The 17,253-nt window shown below is 40.4% G+C and overlaps 1 protein-coding gene across 7 annotated transcripts in view; it reads left to right on the top strand.

The window, feature by feature from the left end:
• Positions 1 to 15,904, top strand: part of mfsd9 (major facilitator superfamily domain containing 9) — a 123,643-nt gene extending 107,739 nt beyond the window's left edge. For all 7 annotated transcript variants that reach the window (XM_062069803.1, XM_062069802.1, XM_062069800.1 and 4 more), the window contains 5 exons: positions 2,992 to 3,079; positions 10,970 to 11,013; positions 12,337 to 12,466; positions 14,720 to 14,929; positions 14,991 to 15,904. In XM_062069803.1, the coding sequence (XP_061925787.1) occupies positions 3,010 to 3,079; positions 10,970 to 11,013; positions 12,337 to 12,466; positions 14,720 to 14,929; positions 14,991 to 15,763 (1,227 nt within the window). In that variant the 5' untranslated portion in view covers positions 2,992 to 3,009 and the 3' untranslated portion in view covers positions 15,764 to 15,904. The remainder of the gene's footprint in view (positions 1 to 2,991; positions 3,080 to 10,969; positions 11,014 to 12,336; positions 12,467 to 14,719; positions 14,930 to 14,990) is intronic.
• The last annotated feature ends 1,349 nt before the right edge of the window (positions 15,905 to 17,253 follow it).

Genomic DNA, 17,253 nt, shown 5'->3' with positions numbered 1-17,253 from the left:
CCAATCAACCTATCCCCAGGTGCATGTTTTTGGCGGTGGGAGGAAGCCACATTACCAATATATTTCTTTACATAAGCTGCAAAAAAATACTTATATTTTTCTTTAAAAACTGGCAGCTCAGTCACTAGAATTTTACAGTAAATGCAGTGGGTTTTTTACAGCATATAAAAAAATGTAATAAATGGAATGGAATGGAAAAACAATACCACTGTTTTTAGTGGTAAAATTCAAGCAACAGAGCTGCCAGTTGTTGTTTTTATTACCGTAAATTCTTATTGTTTTAATGTTTTTTTAATGTTTTAGTGTCTTATTGTATATGAAAAAAACAGTACCAAAGTTGATTTTACGGTAAAAAACGCAGTCAGCAGAATTTAACCATAAAATCTATTGTCAATTTTACAGTCTACAATTTGATTGATAATTTGTTTTGAAATCATAAGTCAAGCAGATATTTAAGTACAGTATTTATCTTTATTTTAACCAAAAATATTTTTGGAATACATGATAATAGAATATTTTGGTTTTGATAATATTACATTTTGAAAGATATGTTATTGTATGCAGTACATTATTTTTAATGTCAAAAAGGAAAGATCAAATTTATTTAGTAAGAAAAAATTAAGCATTTTATTAACGCATATTATTTCCAGGCTTTTGCGGGCCACATAAAATAATGTGGCAGGCCAGATTTGGCCCCCGGGCCTTGGGTTTGACACCTGTGCTCTAAGGTAAACCATAAGTTGTTGCCTGTATTTAAATTTAGAGACACCAATGTAAATATAATTTATCTGTTCCCCAGTCAAACAAAAAGTGGATACTTTAAACCAGGGGTTCTTAACCTTTTGGACCTTAGTGCTCAACTTTTCACTACAGAGGGCCTAGTGCCCACTAAAATAAACACTGAATTAGTAAGTGACAAGCGGTAGAAAATGGATGGATGGATAGTAATGTTACTATTGACTTGAATCATATTTAATAATCATATCTAACCTACTTATATTTTGCAACCTTGTAAAATGATATGAAACCATGTGTTAATCTCAAAGACTATTATTTAACACATAAATCTGAGGCCGATTAGGAAAAATAAGTACTAACCAAATATACTGCATAAGAAGGGACTCATAAATAACTGACAATAAATGCACATACAACTAGATGAGGCAATTCCTGAATTGCGTGTGAATGCTCCGATGCTGAAGTTGAACTGAAATCGTGGAATTTTTTTAGAATTGTTTAAGTAGAGCACACAATTCCCAAACAGGCTGAGTATTTTGAAGTTGGAACAGTTTGAATGAGATGAAAAATGTGGGAGTTGTGGAACTTTGAAAAATTTCCCCAAAAATTGGGAATATCGAGAAAAGCGGCAATATTTTTGAAAATGGTAAAAAAAACTTGAATGGTCTAAATGAGTTGAAATGGTTGGTGTTGGAATTTTTAAAATCGGTCGTGAAATGATGAAATAGTAACATGTTGAACTGAGAAATGGTATTACGGAATTCCTGGAATTTTGGGAAAACCGGGATTTTTTCCAGTTCAAAAACAACTTACCGTAATTTCCGGACTATAAGCCGCTACTTTTTCCCCTCGTTCTGGTCCCTGCGGCTTATACAAGGGTGCGGCTTATTTACGGCCTGTTCTTCTCCGACACCGACGAAGAGGATTTCGGTGGTTTTAGTACGCAGGAGGAAGACGATGACACAATGATTAAAGACTGACTTTTCATATACCGGTAGGCTGGTTATTTTGATAACGTACAGGCGAGCACTTTGTATTACTTTGCACCATTGTATTATTTGTACTCTGCACGAATGCTGTTCGCCATGTCAAAGATGATTGAATGATTGAAAGATTTATTGTTAATAAATGGGACGCTTTGCGTTCCCAAACAGTCATCTCTGTCCCGACAATCCCCTCCGTGGTAGCAGGAACCCCTATATACTACGGTAATTACACATCAAAACCCTGCGGCTTATAGTCGGGTGCGGCTTATATATGGAGCAATCTGTATTTTCCCCTAAATTTAGCTGGTGCGGCTTATAGTCAGGTGCGGCTTATAGTCCGGAAATTACGGTAGTTTTTTGTCCTGATTAATAGGAATGATTTGACGGTGGAACGGTTGAAATGCGTTGAAAAATGTGGAAGGAGTAGTCGCCAGAAAAAAGGGTGGAAATAGAGCTTTGGAAAACCAGGAATTCTGGAAAATCTTGGAATTTTTTTGAAACTGGAAAAAGAGTTGTTAAAATTTCCAGGATGGTGGAATGATATGAATAGGTTGAAAAATGTGGAAATGGTGGAAGTTTGAAAAATGGCCAATTAATTTTGAATGGGAAAAATGTCCCGGAAAACCTGGAATTCTGGGAAATGTGGGAATTTTTGGAATTTTTCAAGGGAAAGCCCGCAATTCCCGAATAGGCTGAACAGTTTGAAGTTGTAACGGTTTGAATCGGGTGAAATATGTGGAAGGTAAAACGCACCAAAAATCTGGAGGAGAAGAAGAAGTTTAACAAATAGATGAATTTTGGTGTAGAAAACCATATGTGTGAATGCTTTGGAGCATTCACACAATTACTGTATGTTGTGCTAAAATAAAATCAACTACATTAATAATACATTTGTTGCTTAACTAAACTGCAAAAGTGCAAATTAAAATGCAGCTTTTTTCACGCTTAAGAAATGTTTAAGAGTACCGCTGCGGCCTACACAGCTGAGAAACGGATATTTTTTGGGCAGCCCAACAATGGCCCTATGGTTAAGAAACACTGCTTTACAGGAGCAAAATGATTAAAAAGATCGCATTGTAAGGCTGGTTCGACATGGCTGAAAACTGTGTCAGAATATAAGTGTTTTGTATTGGTCGATATCGATAACTATTGGTATTTTTATGACCTATCAAATATTAAAAAAGACCGGTAGAAAAATATATTAAAATCACAAATCACATTGTTGCGTCGATAATTGCATGATGATGATGAAGGTTTGTTCTTTCAGGACTTGTTTGGCGTGAGCATGATCATCCCGCTGCTGAGTCATCACGTCAAAGCTCTGGGCGCTAGTCCTACTGTTGCTGGTATTGTAGGTAAGACATTCATGTTCACATAACAAAGCCAGCATTGTATCATCAAATTAAACGTGGGCACGCTTGAGAGTAGTCCGTGCACAGCTTGTATAGCAATATACAGTTACTGTCAACTCACAGCCATTGTGGTCTAAATAGCAAAACATGTGCCGGCACATCACATGTTGGAATACATGTTTGCCCTCAATGAACCGCAGCTCCCTCCCTCGTTGCCGACAGGACTCGTGCGGCCCCACACTACCACCATGCTGGACACAATTATCTTGCTGCTCACTTGCTTTGGCAGATATTTACTGCATAGCCAATCCACCCCGCTACAGCAAGGGTCTCCAACCAGTAGCTGGTGAAGGTCCCAAGGATGTCGTTGTGGCTTGTACAGCCCTTTGAAACACTTGTGATTTAGGGCTATATAAATAAACATTGATTGATTGATTGATTTGTGGCAGTGTAAATGATAAATAAATAAATGGGTTATACTTGTATAGCGCTTTTCTACCTTCAAGGTACTCAAAGCGCTTTGACAGTATTTCCACATTTACCCATTCACACACACATTCACACACTGATGGCGGGAGCTGCCATGCAAGGCGCTAACCAGCACCCATCACAGGCAAAGGGTGAAGTGATGGTGAACCCCAGTAACCAGCAACACTCCGATTGCTGGCACAGCCGCTCTACCAACTTCGCCACGCCGTCCCGTACTAAGTGTACAATTCAAAGATTATTATTTATTTAGCACATAAACCTTAAGTTTAGGTCAGGCTGATTAGGAGAATAAGTACTAACCAAATATACTGCATAAGAAGCGAATCATAAATAACTGACACAAAATAAATGTACATACAATTAGTTTATGTTGTGCTAAAATTAATCAACTACATTAATAATAAATATGTTTCTTAACTAAACGGTCAATTAAGCGCAAATTAAAATACAGCTTCACCACTGTAGTCATATTTTTTGTGCTTAAGAAACTTCTCTATGACTTTAGCTCCAGACTTCCTCAGTTTGTTTGATATTGTCATTACTGCCTCAAGTGGCGGAAAAGTGTAATACAACAGATATTTTGGGGCAGCCCTCTACTATGGTTAAGAAATACTGTTTTAAGTTGTCAGTCCGTATTATGATTTGTCTGTCGATACAAAAAAAACGTGTGACTTTATGCTATCTTTTTTTAAATTTTATTTTTAATTTATTTTTTATTTTTTTGCTATCTTTCTGCTGTAAAAGAGTTGTGTGTGCGTTATCATATTTGTGTGTATTCAGATGTGTGTATTTGTAAAGCAGTCTGTGTCAAAGAGTTGTTTGTGTGTCTGTGATCAGATTGGTGTGAAGCAGGAACCCACTTTTACACTTCTGCCTATAAGAGTTGTTTGCCCGTGCAGTTGTAAAAAGACTTGTCTTGTCTGCAACTTCACCTTTCATTTCCTCATACTCCCCACCAGTCGCCGCCTTGCACCCACTCGCACTCGTGTAGGCGTTAAAGCTAAGAACAATTACAGTATAATGAACTTTCCATCACTTTATGTAAATACAATTCATGTTTTAGCAGTAATTGTCAAAAGTATTTTGTACTATGTCTGGACAATTAATTGTATTTTGATTTTGATTATGGCTTCTCACGATCATGAAAATATAATAATCGGGGGAAAAACGATTAATGGGCCATGCAACATGCATGCAAATTCCAGAGCTTGTGAGGGTGAAACAGATGAGGAGAGAATGAGTGGAAAAAGAGCACGTCTACGAGAAGTTTGGGCTCTCACCATGGTTACTACTAGAGATGTCGGATAATGGCTTTTTTGCCGATATCCGATATTCCGATATTGCCCAACTCTTAATTACCGATTCCGATATCAACCGATACCGATATATACAGTCGTGGAATTAACACATTACTGTGCCTAATTTTGTTGTGATGCCCCGCTGGATGCATTAAACAATGTAACAAGGTTTTCCAAAATAAATCAACTCAAGTTATGGAAAAAAATGCCAACAGGGCACTGCCATATTTATTATTGAAGTCAAAAAGTGCAATATTTTTTTTAACATGCCTCAAAACAGCAGCTTGGAATTTGGGACATGCTCTCCCTGAGAGAGCATGAGGAGGTTGAGGTGGGGGGGGGGGGGTAGTGGGTAGCGGGGGGTGTATATTATAGCGTCCCGGAAGAGTTAGTGCTGCAAGGGGTTCTGGGTATTTGTTCTGTTGTGTTTATGTTGTGTTACGGTGCGGATGTTCTCCCGAAATGTGTTTGTCATTCTTGTTTGGTGTGGGTTCACAGTGTGGCGCATATTTGTAACAGTGTTAAAGTTTGTTTATACGGTTACCCTCAGTGTGACCTGTTTGGCTGTTGACCAAGTATGCCTTGCATTCACTTGTGTGTGTGAAAAGCCATGGATATTATGTGATTGGGCCGGCACGTAAAGGCAGTGCCTTTAAGGCACGTCCCCAATATTGATGTGTGGGTGAAATCGGGAGAAATTCGGGAGAATGGTTGCCCCGGGAGATTTTCGGGAGGGGCACTGATAGAGACAAAGTTCAATTTGGCTCAATGAGGAGAGACGTTTGGGATTGCACGCTCAGTTGCAATTTCCCACAACGCTCTGAGCTAACAGTCCCACGTGCTCCTCTATTTATTTGGGAGGTGCCTGGTTACATCACTGAGGCCACCTCTAAAAGGAGTGGCCACACATTTCATGCAAAGCAGCTTCCAGTATGCACAATACGTGATGGAATGTGCTGGGGGCCTTGTGATTGCCTTGTCTCTGCTTCGGCTGCGTGCTGTCTTATCTTTGTTGAGGTCCTTGAAGTCCTTGGCTGTTAGTGGGCTAAGACAAACAAAATATCTGCGACGAGGCAACCCCTCATATGCCGTAGCTGATAGCAAGTTTTGTCCTTGCACAGACAGAAAAAGTATAGCTTGAGCACAATAGCTAATAACTATAGCAACGGACTTTAAGCATAAGAGTTGTGTGATAACTTACAGATAATTATTCTAACACCCCTTGGCCCCCTACCGGTCGGACGTGCCCCTGTGGCGAACCACCTCATAACCTCATTGTCTCCACGAGCATTGTCCCGATACCAATAATTTAGTACCGTTACCAAAATGTATATTGATACATCCATCCATCCATCCATTTTCTACCGCTTGTCCCTTTTTGGGGTCGCGGGGGGTGCTGGAGCCTATCTCAGCTGCATTCGGGCAGAAGGCGGGGTACACCCTGATTGATACATTTCCAAATAAAGGGAACCTCGAAAAATGTCAATAATGGCTTTATTTTAACAGAAAATCTTACACCACATTAAACACTGACAGTCAAAGAACAATTTTCGAAGGTTAGAATAAAAATTAAAAGGTGTTAAACACATTGGGCTTTTCTTGTTGCACTCAAAGGACAATTTGCCATACTAAATATAGTCTGTCATAATCAAGGATTAGGTTAGAATCGAACAGAAAGTTCTACTGACATTATATTAAATTATTCATGATTTATGGTTGCCACTAATGCTCTTTAAGAAAAACACAATTATTAATTAAGTACTAAAAACAGAACTATGGATAAATGTACACATATAAGCCATGGAGCAGGTAAAACACATTTATTAAAGACAAAATACAAATTGTAGGAATTTGTTACAAAATGTTGTCATTTCACTTGCATTAGTTGACTGCTAACTGGGCAGTTTTAACGGCGCTAATATTTGGCATCAAGCCAAGCAGCTGTGTGCGTGTCTACGCATCTACATGTTACGGCATCTACATGTTACGCATCTACACATTACATAGCTACACGTTACGTATCTACACGTTACGTATCTACACGTTACGTATCTACACGTTACGTATGTACACGTTACGTATGTACACGTTACGTATCTACATGTTACGTATCTACATGATACGTATCTACAAGTTATGTATCTGCAAGTTATGTATCTACAAGTTATGTATCTACATGTTACTTATCTACATGTTACGTATCTACACGTTACGTATCTACACGTTACGTATCTACACATTGAGTATCTACACGTTACGTATCTACACGTTACGTATCTACGCGTTACGTATCTACACGTTACGTATCTACACGCTACGTATCTACAAGTTACGTATCTACATGTTACGTATCTACATGTTACGTATCTACAAGTTATGTATCTACAAGTTATGTATCTACAAGTTACGTATCTACAAGTTACGTATCTACAAGTTACGTATCTACATGTTACGTATCTAAATGTTATGTATCTACATGTTGCGTATCTACATGTTACGCATCTACATGTTTTGTATCTACATGTTTTGTATCTACATGTTACGTATCTACAAGTTATGTATCTACAAGTTATGTATCTACAAGTTACGTATCTACATGTTACGTATCTACATGTTACGTATCTAAATGTTATGTATCTACATGTTACGCATCTACATGTTTTGTATCTACATGTTACGCATCTACATGTTGCGTATCTACATATTACGTATCTACATGTTGCGTATCTACACGTTACGTAGCTGCACGTTACATAGCTGCACATTACGTATCTACACGTTACGTATCTACACGTTACGTATCTACACGTTACGTATCTACACGTTACGTATCTACACGTTACGTATCTACATGTTACGTATCTACATATGTATCTACATATGTATCTACATGTTACGTATCTACATGTTACGTATCTACACATTGCGTATCTACATGTTGCGTATCTACACGTTACGTAGCTGCACATTACGTATCTACAAGTTATGTATCTACACGTTATGTATCTACATGTTACGTATCTACACGTTACGTATCTACACGTTACGTATCTACACGTTACGTATCTGCATGTTACGTATCTACAAGTTATGTATCTACATATGTATCTACATGTTACGTATCTACATGTTACGTATCTACATGTTACGTATCTACAAGTTACGTATCTACATGTTACGTATCTACAAGTTACGTATCTACAAGTTACGTATCTACAAGTTACGTATCTACATGTTACGTATCTACATGTTATGTATCTACACGTTATGTATCTACACGTTATGTATCTACACGTTACGTATCTACATGTTACGTATCTACATGTTACGTATCTACATGTTACGTATCTACATGTTACGTATCTACAAGTTACGTATCTACATGTTACGTATCTACATGTTACGTATCTACATGTTACGTATCTACATGTTACGTATCTACATGTTACGTATCTACATGTTACGTATCTACATGTTACATATCTACAAGTTACATATCTACATGTTATGTATCTACATGTTATGTATCTACATGTTATGTATCTACATGTTATGTATCTACATGTTATGTATCTACATGTTACGTATCTACATGTTACGTATCTACATGTTATGTATCTACATGTTACGTATCTACATGTTACGTATCTACATGTTACGTATCTACATGTTATGTATCTACATGTTACGTATCTACATGTTATGTATCTACATGTTATGTATCTACATGTTACGTATCTACATGTTATGTATCTACATGTTATGTATCTACATGTTACGTATCTACATGTGCGCAGCAGAGGAGCTGGTTAACTTATGAGAGTAGCGCATGTGTGTTTGTGAGAATGTCAACGTGTTGGCTGATTGACGTCAGTGAGTGAGTGGGCGAGTAAAGAGAGAGCAGCAGGACAGGTGTAACAACTGCATTCTATCTGTCATTGTCGGTTTTTTTTGCTATTTTTCCTCACCAAGATGTTATTGCTTGTACTGTATGCACTTTGTGTGTGCGTTTTGACACACTCAGCATGGTGCGCCTCGGCACAGCGGCATTCAGATGAAAGAAAAGTACCAGTATTTTTCAAAGGTGGTATAGTACCGATTTCAATTGATTGATACTTTATTAGTACCGGTATACCGTACAACCCTAGTCTCCACTCAATGTGGAGGAGCAGCAGCTTTACTCTCACCTCTTCCCGAATGAGAGCGCTTGTCACGTGCTGGTGAATGGGATTACAGACACACAGATTGAAATGCACATTTGCAAATACCGTATTTTTCGGACCATAAGTCGCAGTTTTTTTCATAGTTTGGCCGGGGGTGCGACTTATACTCAGGAGCGACTTATGTGTGAAATTATTAACACATTAGCGTAAAATATCAAATAATATTATTTAGCTCATTCACGTAAGAGACTAGACCTATAAGATTTCATGGGATTTAGCGATTAGGAGTGACAGATTGTTTGGTAAACGTATAGCATGTTCTATATGTTATAGTTATTTGAATGACTCTTACCATAATATGTTACGTTAACATACCAGGCACGTTCTCAGTTGGTTATTTATGCCTCATATAACGTACACTTATTCAGCCTGTTGTTCACTATTCTTTATTTATTTATAAGTTGGGTTTTATCAAATAAATTTCCACAAAAAATGCGACTTATACTCCAGTGCGACTTATATATGTTTTTTTCCTTCTTCATTATGTATTTTCGGCCGGTGCGACTTACACTCCGGAGCGACTTATAGTCCGAAAAATACAGTAATTTTACTGCAATAATACCTGCACAGGACATCACTGTTTTGAGTGGGGATCTGCTTCCTAACTTAAATGTTGTCAGTCATGTAAATAAAACACAAAATCCTTTATTTTTGTCAAAGTCGCGCTAGTATACACAAGTGGTGAAGGGATTTATACGGCCTCATTCCTGGGTGGATCTGTCGTGAGAAGAAGAGGAGGGGTTAATCATTTTCCAATGCAGTCTGCTGAAAATGATGGAAAGCGCCGCTCTGCATAGCAAAGTTGGAAATGCCCCAAAACACATTTTAAGATATTCTACTGCCATCTGGTGGCTAATGTGCATAGTTGTAATGTTCCAGCAAACCAAGTTTATTTAGATCAGATCAGATCAGATAGGTCTTTATTGTCATTGCACAAGTACAACGAAACTTTGTTTTCAGCACAAACCCGTTCAAGATTAGACAAAAACACTGTCCAGGGTTACAGAACAGGAACGCTGATGGGTCGCCATAAGGCGCCCCGTAAAAGATGGGAAAAAGGTAAAACGCTGAGGAAGAAGATGAGTAAAAAAATACAATCTAGACTGGGCTCCTAAGAGGGCCTAGTCTGGAGTGGGAAAAAACCTACATGCAATGCACACATAAACACGTTACATTTAATCACGACAACTCGCAACAGAGGGGCAGGGAGTTGGGACCCTGGAAGGCGACCGCTGCTATGAAGCGCTGCCATCCGACCATCACCCCGAGGGGAAACAAGCGGTGGTGAAGGCGTGGGGTGGGGGAGGGGGATGTGCGTGTATGCCCAATTGTCTTGGGTGTGATGATGTAATGTTTTTTATAGACTGAGGCCGATCTGCAAAAAGTTGGACTCCAGGTGTCGTTGAGGAGGGAGGGAGGTCAAAAGCATCCATCATTGAGGTGTCCTCTGGGGTGTTTTTTAGAACAGCCTGGTCCTGTTTTCACAGCGTCAAGGCCATTTGAGGGAGTCAAATCGTAGATTAGGACGTTTGTTTTCCACGAGCAGACAAAACAATGACTTGTCTGTTCTATTTATTTCCTTTGTTTGACTTGTAATAAGATATGAAAACAGGTTGGAGACCCCTGTTCCGCATTATACAAGATCTACACAGACTACTCTAAAGTGTATCCAAGTTTACTTTTTATAGTGTTGTCCCTTGAGAAAATACACTGGCAGTAAAATGCTACTCACTTTTTTTTAATCAAATGAAACTCATTTACTGCCCAAATGCAGTAGTTGGAGTATCTTGATGTGTATTTTGATTGTTGCATTTCACTTTCATTGTGACCTCTTTTTTTATTCTCTGATTTATCTTAACTCTGACTTCTTCTGAACTCCCCAGGGTCCACATATGGCGTCCTGCAGCTCTTCTCAAGCACAATCGTGGTAAGTTGGAACTTTTTTTAAGTAAGTATTTTTGTGCAGGGTTTGTATGTGTGTGTGCGTGTGCTTAACCAGACGTGTGCGTCCACAATGGTCGCACACGCTGCCGTCTGCGGTATTTCACGACAACAATAAACAGAGGTTGAAGGATGACCGGGGTCACATGATACAAGCGTGCTCCACTTTAGGCGCCGCATGCTAGTCAGCCCCCGATGCACGGAATGAATATTTTATTGGACTTCATTTGACTTGTAAAGCTGCCAAAAAGAAGTAGTAGTGTGCGTCTGGTGGGAGATTCTCAGCTCCTGACATGCACGATGGCGTAGTTGTCTTCTGTAGGCTCATGCCACCAATTAGGCGGAGATAAGGAGGGAACTGTTGGGCCCAGTAGAATCTGGATAAATGTACAAGAGTTGCTCCTAATTAACTTTTTTCTTCAGTTGTGTGTGTGTGGGTGTGTGTGTGTGTGTGTGTGTGCGCGCGTGAGGAGCGGAGTGATAATCTAATAAAGCATGTACGACTGCTGCTGTAGTAGGAAGTGCAGGGTCTCACGTCAGAGACCGTTTTCCATGTGGCATAAACAGAAAGAAAAATGTGACATTTTTCTAATTTATGCACACATCAATGTACAGCTGACGGCCACACTATGACGTGCAGTACACGTTGTCTTTTTTTTAACACTAAAATAGCAGATTGGAGCACAATCCATCAATCAATCAATCCACAATACGCCTAAATGCAGTGTCGTCGTACAGCCACAAGATGGCAGCAAATGACCATAAAATGTCAGCACAGTCTTCTCATTTTCCAATAAAAGAATAGTTATACATTGTTTATTATGGGTGTCCAAAGGGCAAATGTCCCCATTGTAAGAGGAAAATTATTAATAATAGCACAAAGCGTCATATTTAAATATATATAAGAGTTGTTTATAACATTTAAAATATATATAAAAGATGCATCCTTTTGATTTTTTTATGAAACAGTGGAACAAGTTATATATTTAATTATATTTTATTTTGATGTACTTTATTTTGTTGTTTAGTTTTAGTTATTAACATTTCTTCTTGGTCATCACTTTCTCTTTTTTTCCAATCTTCTTGTCTTCCGTTTTATTTTGACCCTCACTGTCCCAAAACAACGTAACCAAATATAGAATCTCGCGAGGTTGCAGCTGAGATAGGCTCCAGCACCCCCGCCATCCCAACAGGGACAAGCGGTAGAAAATGGATGGATGGGAATCTCGTGAGGTTGCGCAGGTGTACCTAATGAAATGGGTCATGTATTGATCATTGATTATGTGGTTTATTTTGTTGGGATTCTCAGGGCGGCTGGAGCGACGTTGTGGGTCGCCGTCGGTCTCTGTTGACCTGCCTGCTGATCAGCGCTCTGGGCTACGGCCTGCTGGGAATGTCCACCAGCATCGCTTTGTTCGTGCTCTCACGGATTCCTGTCGGTGAGTAAGACGCCAGGATCACGTCCTCGATATCGTCTTCTTTTTGATCTTTACTTTGTGTTCAGTAATCACATCTAATCCACTTAGTTTAACACGCTTCAAATATTACAATCTCTTTAAGTCCACCAACTCATAGCTTCTTCGTTCTTATTATTACCAAGTAGGTAGAGCCAGAGATACTCTATTTAACAGGAGCCTTCTGCTGGTTTTAACGACCTACTGCAGAACACACACCAAAGATCCTGTATATGACAGGAGTGCACTGCTGTTTAATGGACCTCCTGAAGAAACACTAAACAAAGATCCTCCATTTGACAGAAGTGCCGTGCTGGTTTTAAGAACTGTCTGCTAAAATGCTCAGTAAAGATCCTCTATATGACAGGAGCGCTTTGCTGCTTTTGAGGACCTACTGCAAAAACGCAAAGATCCTCTAAATTACAGTAGCCCTCTGCCAGTTTCAGAGACATTTGGCAAAAATGCTAGTCAAAGATCCTCTGTATGACAAGAGTGATCCTCTGCTTTTAAGGACCTACTGAAAACACAGGAGCATATTGCTGGTATAAAGGATCTTGTGCAAAAACGCTTTTCATAGATCCTCTTTGAGCCCTCTGCAGGTTTTAAAAACATTCTGTCAAAATGCTTATTCAAAGATCCTCTAAATGACAGAGACGCTTTTCGGCTTTTAAGGACCTACTGTAAAAACAAAACTATAGTTCGTCTATATGACAGGAGCGTTCTGCTGGTTAAAAGAAGTTCTGCAAAAATGCTTTCAAAGATCCTCTGTATAATAGGAGCACTGTGCCGGTTTTAAAGACGTCCTGACAAAACGCCAGTCAAAGATCCTCTAAATGACAGTAATAATCTGCTGCTTTTGCGACCTACTGCAAAAACCACCAAAGATCCTCTAAACGACAAGAGCGTATTGCTGGTTTAAAGGATGTTTTGCAAAAACGCCTATCAAAGATCCTCTACATGACAGGATCCCTCCGTTGGTTTTAAAGACATTCGGCAAAAACGCCTGCCAAAGATCCTCTATATTACAGGAACCCTTTGTTGGTTTTAAAGACGTTCTGCCAAAACACTAGTCAAAGATCCTCTAAACAGGAACATATTTCTAGTTTAAAGGATGCTTTGCAAAAACGCCTATCAAAGATCCTCTACATGACGGGATCCTTCCGTTGGTTTTAAAGACATTCTGCAAAAACGCCTGTCAAAGATCCTCTATATTACAGGAGCCCTGTGTTGGTTTTAAGGACGTTCTGCCAAAACGCTAGTCAAATATCCTGTAAAAAAAAAATACAGGAATCCTCTGCTGCTTTTACGACCTACTGCAAAAACACGCACCAAAGATCCTCTAACCTACAGGAGCGTATTGCTGGTTTAAAGGATGTAGTGCAAAAACGCTAGTCAAAGATCCTCTATACGACAGCAGCATATTGCTGGTTTAAAGGTTGTTGTAGGAAAAAATCTAGTCAAAGATCCTCTAAACAACAGGAACGTATTGCTGGTTTAAAGGATGTTTTGCAAAAATGCCTATCAAAGATCGTCTACATGACAGGATCCCTCCGTTGATTTTAAAGACATTCTGCAAAAACGCCTGTCAAAGATCCTCTATATTACAGGAGCCCTGTGTTGGTTTTAAAGACGTTCTGCCAAAACGCTAGTCAAAGATCCTGTAAAAAAAAAAAAATACAGGAATCCTCTGCTGCTTTTACGACCTACTGCAAAAACACACCAAAGATCCTCTAACCTACAGGAGCGTATTGCTGGTTTAAAGGATGTAGTGCAAAAACACTAGTCAAAGATCCTCTACATGACAGGAACCCTGTGCCAGTTTTAAAAGACATTCTGCAAAAACGTTAGTCAAAGTTCCTCTATACGACAGGAGCATATTGCTGGTTTAAAGGATGTTGTGGGGGGGGAATAGTCAAAGATCCTCTATATAACAGGAACCCTCTGTTTTAAAGAGGTTTCACAAACATGATTGCCAAAGATCATCTATGTGACAGGAGTGCTCTGCTGTTTTTAGGGCCTATTGAAAAACGTTAGTCAAAGATCCTCTATATAACAGGAACCCTCAGTTTTAAAGAGGTTTTGCAAACATGATTGCCAAAGATTGTCTATGTGACAGGAGTGCTCTGCTGTTTTTAGGGGCTAATGAAAACCACTAGTCAAAGATCCTCTGTATGACAAGAACGCTCTGTTCAAAGATCATCTATTGCACAGGAGTAAAATGTGCACCTTTCGTCTCAGGGCTGTTCAAGCACTCCCTGTCCATCTGCAGAGCGCTGCTGTCCGACCTGGCGTCTGAGTCAGAGCGCCCTCTAGTGATGGGACATTTCAACGCCGCCTCCAGCGTGGGCTTCATTCTGGGCCCCATGGTGGGCGGCTACCTCACGGAGCACGAGGGCGGCTTCTACACCTCGGCCACGGCCTGCGCCGCCATCTTCCTGCTCAACGCAGGTGAGCCCACGCGCGGCCGTGTTGTTGCGTAACACCGTGACTAATCAGAGTGTGTTGCCAGGTGTGGTGTGGATGCTTCCATGGAGGGACATCCTGCTTCACTGCAACAAGTCTGTGAGCAACGGTTCTTCTGCACATAGCCACGCCCCCGCGCACTCTGACCCCGCCCTCCTAATGCAAAAGAAAGAGGCGGGGGACGGGCGGCGGGTGTCCTTGCTGCAGCCCGCCTGGCGACAGCTGTCCTCCGTGGGCTCCCGCATCCGCCTGGTGGCCTCCTCCGACATGTGGGACCTCTTCTTGGTGCGCCTGCTGATGGCGGTGGCCATCATGCTCTACTACAGCAACTTCTCCCTCGCCATGGAGGAGCGCTTCTCTCTCAAGCCCAAGACCACGGGCTACCTCATCAGCTACAGCAGCACGCTGGGGGCGCTGGCGGGCTTCCTGGTGGGGCCCCTCACCCAGCTGTACGCCCGCAACATGGCCGCCCTGCTGCTCCACTCCACGCTGCTCACCTGCGCGCTCATCTTCCTGTACGCCGCCGCCCCCGGCGTGTGGCAGGTGCTGCTCACCTCCACCTTCTTCGCCATCTCCACCACCGTCGGCCGCACCGCCATCACGGACCTGGAGTTGCAGAGGGGAGGGGCGCGGGCCAGCGGGACCCTGATCGGAGCGGGACAGTCGGTGACGGCCGTGGGTCGCGTGCTGGCTCCTCTTCTCTCGGGCGTCACTCAGGAGTTCAGCCCCTGCGGGCCCCCCAGCTTGGGAGTGCTGTTGGCGCTGGCGGCTGTAGGCGTCCTCCTACTTAGGATCCCCAAATGGACCAAAGTCCATTAAAATGGACAAACACTAAGTGAACTAAGACTGCTCTGAACTCCGCCTGCTGTTGAGATGAACACTTTTTTTTAAAAAGGTTTGAAATGTCTTGTAAGCATCACTCAATTGTTGAACACATTTAATAAATATGATTTTCTATACATCACACATTAATACTATTTATAAAGAATCTTTGATTCATTCATATGTATTTTTTTTCCTTTTTTGCAGAAGGCCCCTAAAAAACATTGGACTAATTCTGTCATAATAAGGATCTTTGATTTGGTTTTATTTTTGCATTAGGTCCTTAAAAATAGCAGAGCGCTCCTGTCATATAAAATAACATTTCATTTTTTATTTGGTTAAAAACAGCTGCAGGTTGTAATTAGTGATTTTATTTTTTGCAGAAGGTCCTTAAAAACAACCGAGTGATCCTGTCATAATAAGGATCTTTGATTTGGTTTTATTTTTGCATTAGGTCCTTAAAAATAGCAGAGCGCTCCTGTCATATAAAAGAACATTTCATTTTTTATTTGGTTAAAAACAGCCGCGATTTTATTTTTTGCTGAAGGTCCTTGAAAAAAGCCGAATGATCCTATCATAAGGATCTTTGTTTTTATTTTTGCATTAGGTCCTTAAAAATAGCAGAGCGCTCCTGCCATATAAAAGAACATTTCATTTTTTATTTGGTTAAAAACAGCCGCAGGTTGTAGTTAGTGATTTTATTTTTTGCAGAAGGTCCTTAAAAACAACCGAGTGATCCTGTCATAAGGATCTTTGATTTGGTTTTATTTTTGCATTAGGTCCTTAAAAATAGCAGAGTGCTCCTGTCATATAAAATATTTCATTTTTTATTTGGTTAAAAACAGCCGCGATTTAATTTTTTGCTGAAGGTCCTTGAAAAAAGCCGAATGATCCTATCATAAGGATCTTTGTTTTTATTTTTGCATTAGGTCCTAAAAATAGCAGAGCGCTCCTGCCATATAAAGGACATTATCAGTTTTAATTGTATTTGTTTAAAAGCAGCAGCAGCAGGGTTTGGTTAGTGATTTTAGGTTTTGCAGAAGGTCCTTATAAACAGCGAGTGCAGCTGGGATAGGCTCCAGTCCCCCCTGATCCCGAGAGGGACAAGCGGTAGAAAGTGGATGGATTGATGTGACCACGCTGAAGTACTGTTAGTGGGCCCCAGCAGAGAACATGCACCATGACCTTTGACCCTAGAAACGTCACCTGTACACAGTCAAGCGCTTGTTTTAACAAAGTCAAAATAGTATAAAGGTGAGACATGCTTAACCTTTGACCTGGTTTACCTTGCCTGTCTAACCTGTAAAAATGAGTGTTTTTGCTATCCCCAGAAAGTTGACAAATCATTTAAGAAGAAAAAAAGTCACCTTGCTTGGATTTTACTGACATCACATCTTGCCCTTTAAATATGCATGGTGGTCAATCTAGCTCTGTTTTCAATGGGTACTCGGCGCCATTTAACCTTTCTCGAAGAAAAAATGCCTTAT

Source organism: Entelurus aequoreus, linkage group LG14 (assembly GCF_033978785.1).
Source record: "Entelurus aequoreus isolate RoL-2023_Sb linkage group LG14, RoL_Eaeq_v1.1, whole genome shotgun sequence".
Taxonomy (NCBI): Eukaryota; Metazoa; Chordata; class Actinopteri; order Syngnathiformes; family Syngnathidae; genus Entelurus; species Entelurus aequoreus.
Note: the sequence above shows the minus strand (reverse complement) of the source record. Positions and strands in the feature narration are given on the sequence as shown.